Source organism: Dendrobates tinctorius, unplaced genomic scaffold, assembly GCF_039654945.1.
Source record: "Dendrobates tinctorius isolate UK_male_01 unplaced genomic scaffold, ASM3965494v1 ptg000090l, whole genome shotgun sequence".
Classification (NCBI taxonomy): domain Eukaryota; kingdom Metazoa; phylum Chordata; class Amphibia; order Anura; family Dendrobatidae; genus Dendrobates; species Dendrobates tinctorius.
Window position 1 is genome coordinate 2,940,836 of NW_027361758.1, and position 20,516 is coordinate 2,961,351.

Here is a 20,516-nt window from a genome sequence, read left to right on the forward strand (position 1 = left end):
TTTTTGGACTTGCAGCATGTCACATTTTTCAGCGGTTTTGCAGCGTTTTTCATCCATTGACTTGAATGGGTGTTGAAAAACGCAGGTATCATTATTTGCAGCGCTTTTTCAGCAGAAAAGTCGTGGACATTAGCATGGACAGACACAAAAAACGCACCAAAAACGCACCTAACCTGCATTTTTGCAGCAGCTTCTTTCCTGCCAAGAACATCAGGTTTTGTTGCAGAAATAAAAAACAACAAACGCCCAGTGTGAACATACCCTTAGGGTGACAGACCAGTAGCATTGACGAAAGTGTGAAAGCGTGTGGAAGTCTTTGTCTCACTCTAGCTCCCTAGGGCAACCAATCAAAGAGCTTTTTTCATTTTAGTAACATGGAGTGTAAATAAATACTGGAATCCGATTGGTTACACGCCTCGCGTTATTTTCTGTCCCAGTTTCTCCTCATAACCTGCTGTTATTCCAACTCCCAGATGTACAATCTCAGGGTCCCGCCAATGCCAGTGGTTTGTGTTGCACATATGTTGCTAGGTTTAGCAGCTTCATTGTCAGGGTAATCCAGTTACTGCGCATGACAACTAGTGATATGACGTCAGCTTGTTTTTCTCTTGCGCGCTAGAAGCTTTTTGTTCCTCCGAGGCTTCCGGATTAGTAGTCCCTTCTGTAGCCGTAGTTGTAGTCCGGTCACTCCGGTGCACGGTGCGATATGTCTGAAGCTGGGACCCCAACAGCCGTTTCCATGCGGGATGTGCAACAACTTATCGCTAAGAAGGACGAGATCGAGGCGCAGATAAAGGCTTACTACGATGTCCTGGAGGATGTGAGTTGTGACCTCGCCATTAAGTGGCTGGTGCTGGCGTCCTCGGTCCTGGCTGCGCAGCGCACATCCATGACCACACTATATCTGGCGCTTTATATATCGTGTATGTTATGTGTGAGGTATAAAGGGTCTGCCTAGACTGTGGCCTGAACTGGCCATGTGCTGCCTGGAAGTTTATTAAAGCAGCATAACTATATATGAGCTCTTATTAGTAGACATAAATATTTTTTGAGGTTATTTTGCTGTAATATTTTCAATCGAAGGATTTCTCCAATATTAAAAAAAAAAAAAGGAAAGTCAGCAGACCTGACCTAGTCTCCCAAAGTGACCAGTCACAGTGACCCTTTCATTGTAATAATGCACTTAAAACATGAAAGCTGTGCTGTGATTGGCTGCTATGTGCATGACAGAGTTTTCATGAAGGCTTTTTCCTTTTTTCCAGAAAGAGCAGCACATTAGTCCGTGTGACGACGAAGCTTTGTGTAGCTTTACGTTGAAATGAATGGGGATACGCTGTCATGATGCGGAAGTGGCATTGTTTCTGGTAAAAAAGGAAAGCAGAACTTTCAGGTTCTATTATTCTGAAACTGCCTTGTGATGTGTAGGGACAGCCTGCGCCCGGCTCCTGTTCACACTGCTACAAACATTAGGCCTCAGTAAACCGTCTGCTTTGTTTTTCTACATCCATGTGCAAAATCAGGTTTTCATTAGTTTTTGGTCCCAATATGCCGGAAAAAAATACAACTTTTTCAAGGGTCTTACCCATTTACCAGTACAAGATCGGGCAATGTTCCCAGTTCCAGAATAAGCATTTTTTTTTTTAACAGCTTTTGTGGGAAAAAATTACCGTTTTCCAGATGTTTTTAATTTGTGACCACAAAAGACCACTGATGTACATTTTAAAATTTGTCCCACTCTTTGTAATAATTATCTTTATATTTTGAACGCAGACATTTTTTTTTCAACATAGGAAGGGCTAGTTACAGCAATGTGGATTGAAAGCATTTTTTTTCCTGCTATTTTATTTCATCCAAGGTGTACCTCATAAGGTCACAAAAGACTTTTTGAGGGACATTTTAACTTTATTTCCCTTGTAACTGGGGCAGGTATAGTGACCCACGTTACACGTGAAACTTCAGCCTCAGAGCTGACTGGATCTCTGAGGACCCAGCGGCTCCTGTACCGTCCCTCAATCCAGTGATGATATTAGCACTGGGTCAGAGGAGGACGTTCCACTAGCGCTTTTTATTACTGTATACAGAGCACTTGTTCAGCTATGTGTATACAGCGGTCCGGAAGCCAAACCCATAAACAAACCATCTCTACCTTTTTTTAATGGGATGTCCTTCTGAGTTGACAGTCGGCTCCCTGCTCCCGCAGCTGCACAATGTCGCTGCAGTGTAGAACCCGGACATCTATGGAAAGTCTGACGGTATTTAAACAGTAAAAATAGACTGCACTCAGATTGCATCCATTTGCTGTCTGTTATATAATATTAACCCATTTATTTGAATGTAAGTTTGATCCTCTGATCTATAATGGACATGTCTTTTTTTTTTTTTCTTTTTAATTCAGACAGTCTGCACAAATATATGGACAAGAGAGCAGGCCTATAGACTGTAATGAGTACTATAAGATGCACTTTTTTCTCTAGCGACCTTCCACAACAGCATAGGAAGAGGTCGTCTCCACACCCTAATGGGGGACAGGAAGCATGAGAGGTTAAAAGGTCCCTCCCACCTCCCTCTCACCAGTGTCTTTCCTGTCCCCCATGGGGCATGGAGAGGTCTGGTGTGCTGTCTGGCCGGCTGCTATAGCATACCTGAGGAAAAGTTTCAGAGCCGGGCAGTGGTGGTCGGTGGCGCAGCCTTCCCTCCTCCGTTTTGCTCCCACCTTCTATTGAATCCGGGACCGTTCCTGGCCCTCCCGCGCTCCCCTTTGGGGAGTAAAGCGGGCCAGTGATCCCCACCGGAGGCCTCCCGCAGCTCTCCGGTATCTCCTCCTCCCCTGCGTGCTGGCGAGACCCAGAGGTGACGTCATGCGAACGGGTCACTTCCGGGGTATGTGGAGCTGTCATGGCGGCCCCCATCCTGCTGCCAGCGCGCAGAGCTCGCCGGCGCCTGCTGTGCCAGCTCCAGGACCCAGGGAGGAGGAGGAGGAATCAAACTGACGCGCTGAGGGCGGAGTTAACCCGTTATTAACCCGCCGGAAGACGCCGACAGGTAAGCAAATCCCCTGCTGTCATGGAGGTTCTTCCTGCCCTGCATCTGCAGAGCCCAGCGCTGCCCCAGCCACAGTGAGTGTTATCTGGGGTGGGTCCTAGTGGTGCGATCCGGGATAGAGGTCCTCAAAATACTTCTCCCCCTCTCTTTTTATAGGGAGAAAAGTCTGCCCATAAAAGCACCAATACCTCCAGCAAATTGGCAAAGTGTGCCATATGCAGTACGAAGCTTCCCTCTAATTGGGAGAAAAAGTTATGTCAGGCATGCACGGAAAAAGTCAGGGCTGAGCACCCGTCATTAATTGACGAGATCCGCAGCTTGGTCACCCATCAGGTTCAGACCTCTTTAGCCGCTACCTCCACCCCCTCCAATTATGGTCTCACCACCTTGAAAAAAGCGGAGGATTCAGGTGGAGGATTCAGAATCTGAGTCGGAGAGATCATTCAACTCGAGCTCCGTAAATTGGGAGCAACCAGGGACCTCTAGGGTACCTGACGTTAGAAGGTATCTCCTTTCCACAGAATACGTGGAGGAGTTGATTAGCGCAGTACGCGCCACTATGGGCCTAGAAGAGGAACCTGTCACGCAAACAGCACAGGATCGCATGTTTGGGGGATATGAAGGACCTAAACGAGCAGGCTTTCCAGTTCATAAAAGCATAGCAGACATGATCTCCCAGGAATGGGAATACCCTGAGAAACGCTACTCAGCCCCTTCAGAGCTCCGTCATAGATTTCCTCTGGAAGGATAGGGGTTTAAATGGGACATCCCGAAGGTTGATGTCCAGGTGGCAAGGGTGGTAAAGAAGACGGTTCTACCATTTGATGATGCGCCTGAGCTTAGAGACCCGATGGACCGTAAAGCTGAAAGCCTCCTGAGGAAAAAATGGGAAACCCCTGCGGCCACCTTGAAATCAGGAATTGCATCCACTTGTGTCTCTAGGTCCCTCTTTCAATGGATTGAGGAACTAGGGATCCAAATTTCGCATGGTACCCCAAGGGGTGACCTCCTTAACTCACTCCCTATCTTGCAGAGAGCTACGGGCTTCCTGGCAGATGCATCAATGGAGATGATCCGTACTTCTGCCAGAGCCATGGTGCAATCAAACTCTGTCAGACGAGCCCTCTGGCTTAAGACGTGGAGCGGAGACATTACATCCAAGGTTAAACTATGTGCTTTACCCTTTAAAGGTGAACATGTCTTCGGCCCTACCTTGGACAAAATTCTGGAAAAAGCCACAGACAAAAAGAAGGTGCTTCCCGAGCAGAGAACCACAAGGAAACGTCTTTTTCGAGCTCCCCAGAATCAGTCATCCCAACCACGAGGGAAGGGAAAGACTGGAAGATGTAGCTACGCTAAAGGGAGAGGCAGGAACATCCTGGTCCCCCAGCAGCAACAACAGCAGCCCCAAGAAAAACAATGACACTATCCCGGTGGGGGGAAGGCTTTCGAGATTCTTTCTTGCCTAGCAGTTGATTTCCAACAGCCCCTGGGTCCTCAGTGTGATCAGAGAGTGCCTACTGCTGGAGCCCGAATCCTATCCCCCGCGGGGTATAAGAGTCACCTCCCTATCATCTTGGGAGATCCCAGCTCTAAACTCCGGCATTCAGCAGCTTCTACTGTCAAAGGCCATCTCTCAGGTCCCTGTGGAGGAACAAGGAAGAGGGCATTATTCCAGATTGTTCCTAGTAAAAAAAAACCACAGGAGAGTCAAGGATAATAATAAATCTAAAGGGCCTCAACCGACACATTGCATACCACAAATTCAAGATGGAGTCGGTAAGGACTGCCATTCCTCTGATAGGGCAGGATTACTTTATGGCTACTATAGATCTGAAGGATGCCTATTTCCACATCCCCATCCATCCATCCCACAGGAAGTATCTGATGTTCGCGATCCATCCAGAAATAAAACACTTCCAGTACAACGTGCTTCCATTTGGGATATCATCTGCTCCTCGAGTATTCTCCAGGATCATGACAGAGGCTGTGTCCCACATCAGAAGCCAGGGCATATGTATTGTACCCTACCTGGACGACCTACTAATAATAGCAGCCTCCTACTGTGCTCCTGGAGCTACAGGTGACTCAGACTCTGGACATTCTCCACTCGTTAGGATGGATCCCGAACATAAAGAAGTCGCAAATCCAACCTTCCCAGAAGGTGAAATTCTTAGGAATCCGACTGGATTCAAAAAATCAAATGTCCTTCCTCCCGGAGGAACACCGGAGATCCATAATATCAAGGATCTCAAAGTTCAGGGAACAGAGATCCCCGACCCTCAGGTCAGCTATGTCCATACTAGGGTATATGACCTCCTGTATCCAATCGGTGCCTTGGGCACAGGCTCACTCCATTACGCTCCAGTCCCACATTCTAAAAAACTGGAACCGGGATCACACCTGCCTGAACAGGAAAGTCCAGACCCCAGGGGTAGTGAGAGCTTCGCTGGCATGGTGGTTAGACCATGAAAAATTGTGCAAGGGAATCAGCTGGTCTCAGACCCCATTAGTCACAGTAACGACAGACGCCAGCAAAAAAGGCTGGGGAGCTGTAGTGTCTCGACACCCATTCCAGGATTTGTGGAGCCAGGAAGTGAGTGCAAGATCCTCAAACTTCAGGGAGCTTAAGGCTGTGGAGGAGGCTCTGCTGGCTGCAAAGCACCTGGTCCAGGGCCAGCATATCAGGGTCTACTCGGGCAATGTAACAACAGTAGCCCATCTCAAACACCAAGGGTGTACGAGATCCAGCAGCCTGGAGGGCCTTTCAAACCGAATATTTTCCTGCGCCGAAAAGCACCTCCGTTCTTTGACGGTAATTCACCTGAAGGGTACCGCCAATCTTCAAGCAGATTTCCTAAGCAGAAAAAGCATCCAGTCTAGTGAATGGACCCTGAACAAAATAATCTTCCATAAACTAGTCGACAGGTGGGACCTCCCCGAGGTGGATTTATTAGCTTCAGGAGAGAATGCTCACGTGGAAAACTACTTCTCACTAAACCCTAGGGACAGGTCCCTGGGAGTGGATGCCTTTGCCCACAGGTGGAGGTTCCATCTAGCATACGCCTTCCCGCCAGTTCCAATCCTTGCCGCAACCCAGAGGAAGATTCGGGAGGATCAACCATCATAGTAGCTCCGCTGTGGCCAAAGAGAAGCTGGTACTCCCTGATAACGGAACTGCGGGTGGAGGGGCCATTCACCCTACCCACGCAAGACGACCTTCTCTTGCAGGGCCCTCTACATCACCCGAACCTCCGGAGAATGAGGTTGGCGGCCTGGCTACTGAAGCCCAGATCCTGAGGGCCAGGGGTCTATCGGAAGCGGTAATAAAGACTCTCCAGAAGTATCGGAAACCAGTCACTATCGCTATATATAATAAAATATGGAAGAAGTTCTCTTCATGGCATCTACCAGACTGGCCTGACCCAGAAAGGCCCAACATTTCCCATATCCTGGACTTCCTGCAGAGGGGGCTGGAACTAGGTGTAAAACCTAGCACATTGAAAGTACAGGTGTCAGCATTAAGTTCTATGTTCGACTGTGACTTGGCCAACCACAGGTGGATAAGAAGATTCATGACATCGGCCACTAGACTTCATCCAAAGAAACTAATAGCTGTCCCAACATGGGACTTGAATGTGGTACTTACGGGACTCACTCAATCTCCGTTTGAGCCCTTGTCATCCTGTACTTCTCAGCTCCTCACCTGTAAGGTGGCCTTCCTTATAGCAATAACTTCAGCAAGGCGAGTGGGAGAGCTCCAAGCTCTCGGTTAGGGAACCCTACCTAACTGTTAGAGATGACTCCATAGTGCTTTCTCTTGATCCATTCTTTCTACCGAAGGTTGTGTCTGACTTCCACAGGTCACAGAATATAATCCTTCCTTCATTCTGCCAGAACCCAGCAAACCCTAAAAAGGAGGTGTTTCACACGCTAGATGCAAGACGTATAGTTCTCCACTACTTGGAGTGTACCAAACTCTATAGAGTCGATCACAACCTATTTATCCATACCTCTGGCCCAAACAAGGGGAAAAAAGGTGGCAAATAACACCAATGCCAACTGGATTAGAAGAGCTATCTCTGAGGCTTACCTGGCGCAAAACATCACTCCCCCTGCAGGGATCAAGGCGCATTCAACGCGGTCTACCTCTACTTCATGGGCTGAGAGGGCAGGCGCATCTTCAGAGCAGATTTGTAGGGCAGCAACTTGGTCCTCCCTACATACCTTTACCAAACATTACAGATTAGACCTTGTATCTAACAGGGATCTAGTCTTTGGCCGAAAAGTTCTTCAGGCCATTGTCCCCCCCCCCCCCCCTAGTGCAGTATAGGTTGTTATGCCTCCTATGCTGTCGTGGAAGGTTGCTAGAGAAAATAGAATTAGACTTACCGGTAATTCCGTTTCTAGAAACCTTCCACGACACCACTATTTCCCTCCCTGTATTCTTGGACAAATTCTGAGAATCTTAAGGGAACCGGTGCTATGGCAATCAGTTATAAGTCACTGGTGAGAGGGAGGTGGGAGGGACTTTTTAACCTCTCGTGCTTCCTGTCCCCCATTAGGGTGTGGAGACGACCTCCTCCTATGCTGTTGTGGAAGGTTTATAGAAACCGAATTACCGGTAAGTCTAATTCTATTTTTTTTTTTTTTCTCCAAAATTTGGGAGGGAAATCTGGGTGCATTCTATAGTACGAATGTAGCTTACCAGTCTCTCTGTGGGGGGGAGCAGTGGTGGAGAGGTCTCAGGAGCAAGTTCCTTCTCCTGCTTCAGCAGTCTCCATCAAAATGGCGCTGATACATACAGTGCCTACAAGTAGTATTCAACCCCCTGCAGATTTAGCAGGTTTACACATTCGGAATTAACTTGGCATTGTGACATTTGGACTGTAGATCAGCCTGGAAGTGTGAAATGCACTGCAGCAAAAAAGAATGTTATTTCTTTGTTTAATTTTTTTTTAAATTGTGAAAAGTTTATTCAGAGGGTCATTTATTATTCAACCCCTCAAACCACCAGAATTCTGTTTGGTTCCCCTAAAGTATTAATAAGTATTTCAGGCACAAAGAACAATGAGCTTCACATGTTTGGATTAATTATCTCTTTTTCCAGCCTTTTCTGACTATTTAAGACCCTCCCCAAACTTGTGAACAGCACTCATACATGGTCAACATGGGAAAGACAAAGGAGCATTCCAAGGCCATCAGAGACAAGATCGTGGAGGGTCACAAGGCTGGCAAGGGGTACAAAACCCTTTCCAAGGAGTTGGGCCTACCTGTCTCCACTGTTGGGAGCATCATCCGGAAGTGGAAGGCTTATGGAACTACTGTTAGCCTTCCACGGCCTGGACCGCCTTTGAAAGTTTCCTCCCGTGCCGAGGCCAGGCTTGTCCGAAGAGTCAAGGCTAACCCAAGGACAACAAGGAAGGAGCTCCGGGAAGATCTCATGGCAGTGGGGACATTGGTTTCAGTCAATACCATAAGTAACGTACTCCACCGCAATGGTCTCCGTTCCAGACGAGCCCGTAAGGTACCTTTACTTTCAAAGCGTCATGTCAAGGCTCGTCTACAGTTTGCTCATGATCACTTGGAGGACTCTGAGACAGACTGGTTCAAGGTTCTCTGGTCTGATGAGACCAAGATCGAGATCTTTGGTGCCAACCACACACGTGACGTTTGGAGACTGGATGGCACTGCATACGACCCCAAGAATACCATCCCTACAGTCAAGCATGGTGGTGGCAGCATCATGCTGTGGGGCTGTTTCTCAGCCAAGGGGCCTGGCCATCTGGTCCGCATCCATGGGAAGATGGATAGCACGGCCTACCTGGAGATTTTGGCCAAGAACCTCCGCTCCTCCATCAAGGATCTTAAGATGGGTCGTCATTTCATCTTCCAACAAGACAACGACCCAAAGCACACAGCCAAGAAAACCAAGGCCTGGTTCAAGAGGCAAAAAATCAAGGTGTTGGAGTGGCCTAGTCAGTCTCCTGACCTTAACCCAATTGAAAACTTGTGGAAGGAGCTCAAGATTAAAGTCCACATGAGACACCCAAAGAACCTAGATAACTTGGAGAAGATCTGCATGGAGGAGTGGGCCAAGATAACTCCAGAGACCTGTGCCAGCCTGATCAGGTCTTATAAAAGACGATTATTAGCTGTAATTACAAACAAGGGTTATTCCACAAAATATTAAACCTAGGGGTTCAATAATAATTGACCCACACTTTTATGTTTAAAATTTATTAAAATTTAACTGAGCAACATAACTTTTTGGTTTGTAAGATTTATGCATCTGTTAATAAATCCTGCTGTTGTGTGAAGTTTGAAGGCTCTAACTTATTTGCATCTTATCAAACCTGCTAAATCTGCAGGGGGTTGAATACTACTTGTAGGCACTGTAGCTCTAGATCTGGGCTTGTCATTGAGCCAAGATCCCAATCTGCACATGCACAGCCACCGTGCCATATTGCTGGAGGTCAATCTGAGCATGCACCGCACAATGCAATTTTGCTGAGGAGTGCCGGGATATGAATGTGTGCAAGTACCGCCCAAGACAAGGGCAGCTCTGCCGCGAAAATTAAAAGGGCTCATGCAAATGCGGATGGGCTGAGGACCCTATTCACAGTCCCGCCCCGATGCACGAATAGGATATTGCTCTACAAGTTCTAAAATGAATTAAGAGCCAGGCAACAGATTTTTTTTCACTACAAGTATCCATTAAATCAGTATAACAGGGCCATTATGGCCATACTTTTACTTTAAGGCCGGGGTCACACTTGCAAGTGTGATGCGAGAAACTCGCGCATCAATACCCAGTGCTGCCGCCGGCACTCGGGACTGGAGTGTTCAGCTGCATAGAAATAAATGTAACCGCACACTCCGGTCCCGAGTCCCGGCGGCAGCGCCAGGTATTGATGCGAGAGACTCGCACGAGTTTCTCGCATCCCACTCGCAAGTGTGACCCAGCCTAACAGATTAAATTGTGATTACAGGTTCTCTTTAACATAAACAATTTCCTTTGCAGGGCCACCTGTCAAAATGGCCCTGCAGCTGTTGGAAACCTGCAACTCCCATCATGCTTGGATAAGTTGGGATGACGGGCACTATAGTTTGACAACAGCTGCAGAGCTGTACAAGTCTCCATACAAGTTTTGCATAACCTGTGACCCTCCAGTAGCAGATCTCCACCATAAGTGTCAGCAGATCTCCTCCATAATAGTTCATCAACAGCAGATCTCCCCCATAAGTGTCAGCTCAGTAGACGTTTTTAAATATTTTTTCCTTAAATTTTTTTTCCTATTTTCCTCCTATAAAAAACCTAGGTGCGTCTTATGGTCCAGTGCGTCTTATAGTCCATAAAAATACGATATATGCCAGGAATAGTACTAGGCACATACTTGAGCATTTCCAGAAGTTTCCACTTACCAGAGAGGGATCAAAAGAGTGTCGTTTTTGTCACTCTTGCTTTCATATTCTCTTCACGTACACAGTTAAAAACTATGACCATGACATACGTTCTTCACAGTAAATGAGCTGTGCATGGTTTTCAATCAAAAAATAAAAGTGTCCACCTGTCAGTCTATCAGTATTCTGGGCAGCAGTTATGTTTCTTTATAATTATATTGGCATTTTTAGTTTTGTTCTGTTTCCTTTTTTTTCTTTAGGACAGTAGGGTTTTTTTGTTACTCAAGTGAAGCAAAATGTATGGCTTTTATTTTTTTAATGAAAAGTTATATTTGTTATACATTTATATGATTGGTTTTTTTTTTTTTTTTAAATCTTGCAGCAAAAGAACATTGGAATGGAAGGGCCCCTGGTTGACAGAGAGGGATACCCAAGAGCGGACATTGATATTTATCAAGTGCGGACTGCGCGGCACAACATCATCTGTGAGTGTTACTTCTCTGCAGCAAGTTCATGTTGTATACGTTTTAACAGGGTTTTCAAATTATGCCACCGCATTGTCCGCAAGTGGCTGCTTCCAGTCAGATGTTTTCTTTCCTACAACCTCTTCTCAGACACCATATTCCCCCACATAAAATATTAGCAGTCTGTAGTCGCCTCTGGTGACAGCGGCACTGACGTCTGGGCTTGCGTAACATCACGCGATCCCTGCAGCCAATCAATGGCCACTAATGGGCCTCTTCACTCTTTGATTCCTTCAGATGTAACTGACTTATGGAGGAGGCCAGAGAACAGTAAGGCTGTGTGCCCACTTTGCGTTTTTTAAGCATTTTTGATGCATTTTTCGGGGTCAAACCGCATCAAAAATGCTTAAAAGAAGCATCCCATTCATTTTAATGCATTTTGGCCTTTTTGTGCCAATGGATGCATTTTTTACCGCTAAGGAAACGCTTAGCGGTAAACGGAGCATGTTCATTAATTTCCGCTTAGGTCCGCGTTTTTGGCTATTTCCTATAGTCCAGAAGACATGCGGAAAAAACGCATCAAAAACGCGCTTCTTTTCCGTGCGTTTTCTGGGAAGGAGATCCGTTTCCTGAGCATTTAAAAACGCTAACATGGGCACATAGCCTAATAGCATACATTTTTTCTGGATGTAATTTTCAAGCTAAGGCTCATGTGAGATGATAACATCATTCAAGTCCCAGGAGATCTGGCACTGACATCGCTGGAATGGTGCAGACATACAAGGTGAGTACAGGTTTTTGTTTTATGTGGAGGAATATGGGGATTGAGAAGGGCTTGGCTGAGTACTGGACAACCCTTTTAACATGCTGTTTAAAAAGATAAAAACAAAATTAAAGTGAACCTGTCATGGTAAAATCTATACGGGAACACTCTGCAGGTCAGTGGCGTTTTAAAGCCATAATGCCACTTCACTAAAAGACCATCCACCAGGAGGAAATTTACTTTATTCATTATTAGCTGTGGCCGGTGTGGCTTTAGTCACTGCTGTAACCCCCCCCCGGCACTGACTGACAGCCAGCTCTGCACTGATGCACTATGGAGTCAGCTGTCAGTCAGCACTGGGGCGCGGTGATGAAGCTACGCCTCTATTAATGCAGGTTGGAAGCTGCCGGGAGGAGTACAGTTAATTGCCTTCCGGTAGCCAGGCTTTCAGTGCAGTGGCCACATGGGTTTAGACCTTTTAAAGAATTGGCAATGTAGCTTCTTGTTAGTCTTCTAGGTTCCTGCAAGTTTCATGCTATTTTGATGTTTTACTGTTATTGCCTTATGCTTTGGATTTTATACTATTTTGCCAGATTTAAAGAATGGATGAGAAGAGTAGATATGGAGCAGATATGCATTGCTTGGAACCAGTCATATTTGATAACGTGTACAAAGATTTAGTAAAATCCTTTGCCTTGATCACAATAATCGTAACATCTATAGCTAGCCTAATTTTACCAGGCTGATCATTTTAGTTATTAGTTTGATTATCTACAGTTTATTCTAATTTGTGCATGGGACATTATACGCAATGTTTGTAGTTTTGTTAATCACATTTTTAGGTTTGCAAAATGATCATCAAACCATCATGAAAGAAATTGAAGAGGCCTTGCACAACTTACATGCCCGAGAAAAAGAAAAGAGAAAGAAAGATGAGGCAGAGGCCAAGGCTGAAGCACAACAGCACAACCAAACTTTACCCAATGCCTTTGCCAAAGTTGATGCAGTCACCCCAGGATCTCCAGCCAGTATGTGTGTAAGTGAATGAATGCCTTGTTGGTTGCGCTCCTGCCCTATTATTGTCTCTGCTGGCATGATATTGCAGGCTCTAATGGCTCCTGTACTTTGCAGTGTAAAGAAAAGTAATGCAAAAGCTGGCCATTATGGGCATTCACTGCATATATTAAAGAGGCGGGTGCAGAAACCTTGTTACTTAACATTATTAAATGTTTTCAACACGTTTTCCGTCCCCTTGACCTGTGCAGGAGACACTGTACATGAAAGGTTTATACCACTGACATCTGCAGGTAATGGTTTGTCTTTTGCTTTGTGGCAAATAAATATATTTGCACCTTTAATTGTACTCCATGGATTACTGAAGTCTCTGCTCATTCTATTCTAAAATATAAGATTTAAAGGGAATCTGTTAGCAGGTTTGGCCACTTATTCTAAGAGCAGCATAATATAGAGATTCCACTTACTGGGCTGCTTGCTGTAGTTTTAATAAAATCACTGTTTTATCAGTAGGATATTATCATTAGGGGACTAGTAAACCTGCTGACGTAGTCCTCTATATTCATGATCTCTGTATAACTGTGCCCCCACCAGTGATTAGCAGCTCTCTGCCTTTGCACAGTGTACAGCTAAAGCTGCCATTCAGAGGTGGTATCAGGGTTATCCATGGCTCAGCATTCAGAGAATCTGTGAATCTGCAGAAAATAAAACTGATTTTTATCAAAATGATACCATGCAGCCCAGTAAGTGATACATAGTTGAAATCAGTAAATATGATCCTACATCATGCTGCTCTCAGATGGGGCAGCAAAATTATGGAGACATATTCACTGTAAAGGGATTTTCCCTTAAAATGAATCCATTACTTAAGGAAGAGCTTATTTTGATTAGTAAGGCAGTGGGAAATGTATTTACTTATATAGTACCATCCTATTCTACAGCGCTTTTCAGACATTATTGTCCCTATCGAAGTTCACAATCTAAGTTCTGTATCAGTATGTATTTGGAGCATGAGAGGAAATTGGAGCGCCCAGAGGAAACCAACGCAAACACAGGGAGAATATACAAACTCCCATGTAGATGTACTTGGTGAGATTTGAACCCAGGACCCAGCGCTGCAATGCAACACTGCTAAATACTGAGTAGATCTTTTATTTGAAAGCACCACTCCAGTATTTTTTTTTTTTCACAAAAACTTCACAAGGGTAACAGGAGAAAATGGACCCCCAAATTTTTTGTGCAATTTCTCCTGAGTATGCCAATACCCCATATATGGAAAACGACTGTTTGGGCACTTGGAAGGGAAGGAGCGCCATTTGACTATTTGAATGTAAAATTTGCTGGCATAATTAGTGGACACCATGTCCCGTTTCGAGAGTCCCTGATGTGCCTAAACAGTGGAAACCCCCCCCCATAGGTATCACCATTTTTGAAATTAGACCCTTCGGGTAACTTATCTAGATGTGTGGAGAGCACCTTGAACGCCAAGGTGCTTCACAGAAGTCTGTCTGGCCTCTGTCCAGCGGTGTTCTTCTTTTCAGGAGTGCACAAAACTGTGGCGGACCGTGCTTTTATGCAATCCTAAAAAGACGGACACCGCCGGATCACAGGTCCTATGGTGTCTACAGTGCCAGGGTTCCATCTGAATCACGTATTTCAGAGATTTACACGGAAACCCCAAACGTCTACAATTGAGTGTGGGCAGGGAGCGATGGCTGGGGGGCACAGGCAGAACAAGCAGTGAGTGGTGTCAGTGACTGACACTGCTCCCCTAAGTGCCTGCCACTGCTGTATACCTGCAGCTGGGGGAAAGCGCTGGGAGGTCGCAGGCTTTCAGCAATGCCAGATGGTATTTTCCCCCAAAGTGCAACTACCCCTCGTCCTGGCCCTGGGGACTAGTGCAACTTACCCAGATGTTAACTGCTCGATTCCTGGAGATTTTAAAAGCTGTAGCTGCAACAAACTGCTGATCACCAGACTTGCTTCAATGTTGAAAGAGATTGTTTTGATTACCGTATTTTACGGCGTATAAGACTTTTTAACCCCTGAAAATCTGCTTAAATGTCGGGGGTCGTCTTGTACGCCGGGTGTCGTCTTATACGCCGAGTGCATATGGCGGGGGAGTGGTCCCGATGAAGAAGGGAGGGTGTAGGTGGTGTTATCATCCCCTTTTACCTCATTGGTGGCAGCGGTGCGGCGGCTCCTCCTTCAGCAGTGTGGCGGCTCTGTGCTGGGGGTCGGCGGCGGCAGCTCCTGTTAGTCCAAGTGTGTGGGCGCTGTGCTGGGGGGCGGCTGCGGCGTCTCTCTGTCCAGCGTCGGGGCTCCTCCGGCATTTCCCCATAGCCCGGAGGCCCAGGCAGCTCCATTGCTACGATGCGGTGGCCTCCGGGAAAATGGCTGCCGGAGCCGCGCGAGCTCAGATTCAGATCTCGTAATGACAGGGATATTTAGGATACAATACTGTATACGATAGGAGTCACAATTCATATAATAAGCGCATTTTACAAAGGTTTGTGCAACTTCTAGTCTTTGTATGAAAGCTAATAGTATTTACTGACCCACTGGAGTAATATTACATGAAGATAATGCACTGATTTCTTAGTTTTCCTAATCTGCAGTTATTGCAGGTGAATATTTAACCATCTATTTCTAGTCCATGATACATTGGTAGGGATTAGATCTGCATGCTGCTTTTCATATTCTGGGGAGATGTTAGTGATTCTGTGGAGTAACTATATGCAGCAGTTTTTTGTAAAGCACACATTTCACCCTCTGGTCTTCATTGAAACTACTTATCCCGATGCCGTCTGTTGTAGGATTTGACCAGCATAATGCTGAGTCAGGCTGCCCACCTACTCTATATCACTTCTTTATTGACCTCTATTGTTGGACAGTCATTGGTTACTCCGGCACAGGTTAGGCCTCTTTCACACATCAGTTTTTTGCCTTCAGGCGCGATCCGGCTTTTTTTGGAAAAAAACGGATCCGGCAAAATGCAATGCCGGATCCGTTTTTTCCCCATTGACTTGCATTAGCGCCGGATCGTGCCGGATGGCATTGCGTTTCATCTGTTTTTTGCCGGATCCGGCAACTTGTCTCATTCCGGCGTCTTGAAAAAACGTCTACTGTAACGTTTTTTGTCTCCGGCGAAAAAGCCGGAAGCGCCGGATCCGGCGCTTCCAGCTTTTTGCTACAATGAAAGTCTATGGGCGCCGGAATGCGCCGGATCCAGAAAAAGACGGATCCAGCAACCGGATCCGGTTTTTTTAAGTCTGCGCATGCTCAGATCCAATTGGCCAGCCGCCAGGAACAGAGACGGATCCAGCAAAAAAACGGATCCGTTTCTACAGTTCTCCAAAATTTATGCCGGATCCGTTTTTTCTAAAAAAAAGCCGGATCATGCCTGACGGCAAAAAACTGATGTGTGAAAGTAGCCTTAGTCTTAAAATAAGAGAAATGCACAATGCGAGAAACTCGGACGATTCTCGCATCTCAATACCCGGCACTGGCGCCGGCACTTGGGAGCGGAGCATACGGCCGCATAGAAATGCATGCAGCCACACGCTACGATCCGAGTGCCGGAGGCAGTGCCGGGTATTAAGATGCGAGACTCGTACGAGTTTCTCGCATGTGTGATCCCGGCCTAATTCTATTATCTGACACAATGAAAATCCAGCCATTGTTTAGAATGGTAAGTGGAGGCCATGTATGAAGAAGCTAAGAATGATGGTTCTGTATTACGTGCCGGCTGATAACTGCTCTCCTACTATTATCACATTTTTCAAATTACTTGATGGCAATTTTTTTTTCCAAAAAAGGAAATCTGCTTTACAGATGCATCTGCATCTCTTTAGGATAAAAGGAGCACAATAAGACAATGGGGCTGTAGCACGTACAGAGCAACCTCATGCAGCTCAGTGGTGCTAACTAATGCTATACCTTCCCTTACTAGGTCCTAAATAAGAAGCAGAATTAAGAACCACCCAAATTGTGCATCCATCGATTATGTACCAGTATCACAGTCTCTACTGGTATCACATTCTCTGTGTCCATTACTGAATGTGTGGCATTTTAGGCTCTGCTGCTTTGGCGAGACAACGTCCCACGGTTGAGGATCTGTATGTGGTATTGCTACAGTTTAGTTACTTGCAAGTCTTAATATTTTTCTTTGTCTTTTAGGGATTGCAGGTTGGAGATGAAATAATTGCATTTGGTTCAGTAAATACAAACAACTTCCAGATCCTGCAGAATATTGCCACTGTAGTGCAGCACAGTGAGGGGGTAAGCGTGCATGTATAGATCATAAGATATGACTTTTCTGGGTGGGTTAATAGTGAACGACCAATGGCTAATATACCACCGGTGATCAGCTACATATATGTGAATTAGCGGTTATTTAATAGCATGTTTAGGCAGGCAGACTGCTTTTCTCCTTCGCCTCATTGGGGGACACAGGACTGTGGGGTGTATGCTACTGCTGCCTGGATGCTGACACTAAGTGAATGAAAAAAAGGTTAGCTCCACCTCCGCAGTATACACCCTCAGTTGCAGGCGAAACCAGTTCTTGCTTAGTGTCCGTTGGAGGCACACGTCTGGTCTTTTTTTCCAGACTCTGTCATTTTTTTCCATGAAGATGAGACAGGGGCGACGGACCCTATTGAAAGGATCCGATCTCCCCAAACCAACAACGGGCGAGCACGTGCGAGTGCCGCCTCCACGTATCCTCTCCCGCAACATGGGACATGATGCCGGACTGAGCCCTGACCACCCTAAGGTAGTGAAACCCTAGGCTATACAGAGGCCTACGAATAGTCCGTGCGGCCCCCACTGCATCTTCAATGCCAGACTACGGTGATGGAAGGTGACGGACGGTCCCTCTCCTCATCCCCTATAGGGAAGATGGAGTTAGGGTGCCTGCACCGTCCTTAAGTTTTTTTTTGCAGCCCCCCTCCCCCCTAACCTGAGGATCAACTGGACGTCTAGGGGTGAGGCGTGGAAGGAGGTGGGCTGGGAGGGCTCCTGTAGATCCCCGGGGTCGGCATTCCTGGTGGCTTCGTTTTCTGGCCACATCCTCGGGCTTCCGCAGGTGCACCACACAGCGTGGCAGGCGGCACATTTTTTTCCTGCCCAGACCCCTGCTTCCGGCGGTTCCGCCCCGGGTCCGGGCACACGCGGCAAATTTAGTCCCCGGCTTCTGCCGGAGCTAGGCAGCGGGAGGAAGTCCCCCCCCGCGATGGACCCGCCCCCGTGGCCTCGGGCGGACGCCGACACTTTAGTCATCGGCTTCTGCCGGAGCTAGGCCGCGGACAGAGGATCCGCCGCATGACGTCCTGGCGGTCACCTCTTCTTCCGAAGGCCCGCCCACACGCCGAGGCGCACCTTGTTTATAAAAGGAGCAGCTGGTTGTCAGGCTGGACGCCTAAGGGGATCCAGGACTGGGGTAAGTGCTACCCCTGGAGGAGGAAGGCCACCCTCTGTTACCAGAGGCTAAGCAGTTTTTTTCCCCCGGCATATCACTTTGCAGGGCCACTATGTCCAGAAAAGCTAAGGCACACACGTTCCTGTACGTTGCATGCACCTTCTGTCAGTCCGCCTTCCCACATGCGCAAAGTAAGCAGATTTGTGAAGCTTGCGATTCCGAACGTGCCCAGGAACCCTCCCCTGCGACGGAGCCCAGTGTACCTAGTCCCCCGGAATGGGCTCTATCTCTGTCGCAGTCCATGGCATCACTTAAGAGGGCAATAGAGTCCCTTCAAGCCCCAGATAGGGGCAGGGATAGCGGCTCGCCTGTCTTAAGGGGGTTTTACACATAGCGATATCGCTAGCAATATCGCTGAAGCATCACCGATTTGGTGACGCAGCGGTGATATCGCTATGTGTGATATTTACCTCCGACCGGCTCCACCGCTGTCTGTCGTTGATCGCGCAGCTCCATTTCTCGTCAGGCGCTTCCTGCTGGCGAGCGACGCATGGACGCGGGCGGGAGGACATCAGGATCGCCGCGTCTGAAAGGTAAGTAACGACTGCTGTATCGCTGCTGCATCGCTGTGAGATCTGCCTGTGTGGCAGCTCACTAGCGACCATTTAGCAATGCACCAGCGATCCTGACCGGGTCGTATCGTTGTCAGGATCGCTGGTGCATCGCTAAATGTAAAGGAACCTTTAGAGGGGTCCTCCACCTCACAGGAGCCTCCGGCCTGCAGGGGCCTCTCACTCTAGGCAGACGTGGGGGAAACGAACCCACACAGCGTCTGCCGGGCCATCTGGTGCTTCGGCATCCATAAGCTCTGCCTCTCGCTCGCCTTCACCAGTGGTCGTTAACGAGCAAAACTCAGATTACGACTCTGATGAGCCGTTTGATTCAGGTACTCCAGAGTACCGGGAAATAGTTGATGGTCTCATCGAGGCCGTCAACCAGACTCTCTGGATTGAAGATGATTCCACTTTGGCCTCAGGTCACAAGGTGTCATTTAAGCGAGTAAAGCGGCCGCATAGAGTATTTAGCTCTCACCCCGAGTTTCAGGACATAGTGCAACAATACAGGGAGCGGGCCCGACAAGCGTTTCTCAGGCCAAAAGGCGCTCAAGGCGAGGTACCCGTTCACCCCTGATCTCTGTAAGAAATGGGCAGAGTCCCCAGTGGTAGATAACCCCGTGTCACGCTTGGCCTTCAAAATCCTGTTATCCATACCTAGTGGATTCTCTATCAAGGATCCAACTGACCGTCTCATAGAGAGCTTGGCTCGCTCAGTATTTGAGGCATCAGGATCAGCACTGTCCCCCTCATTTGCGGCAACTTGGGTAGCAAAGGCCATGATTGCTTGGTCAGAATCATTGAACAGAGCCTTGCAGGGTATGGACGTACCAGCAGAGGTATCAGAGATATCAAATCACTTTGGCCGGAGACTACCTAATCAATGCATCTTTGGATGCGGCAAATGCGATCTACATTAGGAGGGCTTTATGGTTGAGGACATGGCGAGCAGACTCAACCTCCAAGAAATCCCTGACTTCCTTGCCAGAGCGGTCACCTATTCGGAGAGAAGTTAGATCAGCTCATCTCTGACTCCACGGGTGGAAAGAGCAGTTTTCTTCCTCAGCAAAGGGTCAAACAGCAGTTTTGTCACCAACTTCAGACATGGTTTCGGTCCTTTCGCAACCCCGGGTGGGCTGCAGCGACCATTCTCGCCGCTTCAGGTCGTCCCAGCCAGGAGAGAGATCGGCAGGTTTCATATAGAACCAAGGAGAATGCGTACCCACTAGCCCAGATCAAGAGACCTAGGTCCCAAAGATCTTCAGCCAAATGACTCGAGGCAATTTCAAGGCGACACCGGCAAGGTAGGCGGCCGCCTGCTTTGGTTTCGCCGCGCCTGGCTCTCTGTGACACACGACACATGGGTAAGAGAACTGGTGTCCTCGGGGTACAAGATAGAATTCATCAAATACTTCCCAAGATGGTTTTTTTCTTTCCCGTCCTCCCAAAGTAATTGCCCGGGCTAGGGCTTTACTCAAGGCCATCAAATTGCTCCAGTACAACGGAGTCATTGTTCCCGTACCAGAGAACGAAAAATTTCAGGGGTTCTACTCCAACCTGTTCACGGTACCCAAAAAGGATGGGGCCGTCATGCCCATTCTGGACCTAAAGCTCCTGAACAAGTTTATCAGGATCAGACATTTCCAGATGGAGTCTCTCCGTTCAGTCATATCTGCCATGTAGCGGGAAGAATACTTGGCGTCTATCGACATCCAAGACACCTACTTACACATCCCCGTTTTTCCCCCACACCAAAGGTTTCTGTGCTTCGCTATCAACGGCCTACATTTCCAGTT

The 20,516-nt window shown here is 47.4% G+C and overlaps 1 protein-coding gene across 2 annotated transcripts in view; it reads left to right on the forward strand.

Moving 5' to 3' along the window:
* The first annotated feature begins 551 nt into the window (after positions 1-551).
* The window catches only part of PSMD9 (proteasome 26S subunit, non-ATPase 9), a 29,222-nt gene continuing 9,257 nt past the window's right edge, over positions 552-20,516 (forward strand). The window contains exons 1-4 of one of the 2 annotated variants that reach the window (XM_073586002.1): positions 552-820; positions 10,829-10,931; positions 12,516-12,709; positions 16,867-16,968. In XM_073586002.1, coding sequence (XP_073442103.1) covers positions 707-820; positions 10,829-10,931; positions 12,516-12,709; positions 16,867-16,968 — 513 coding nt within the window. In that variant the 5' untranslated portion in view covers positions 552-706. The remainder of the gene's footprint in view (positions 821-10,828; positions 10,932-12,515; positions 12,710-16,866; positions 16,969-20,516) is intronic. The other variant, XM_073586001.1, reaches the window with a different exon arrangement.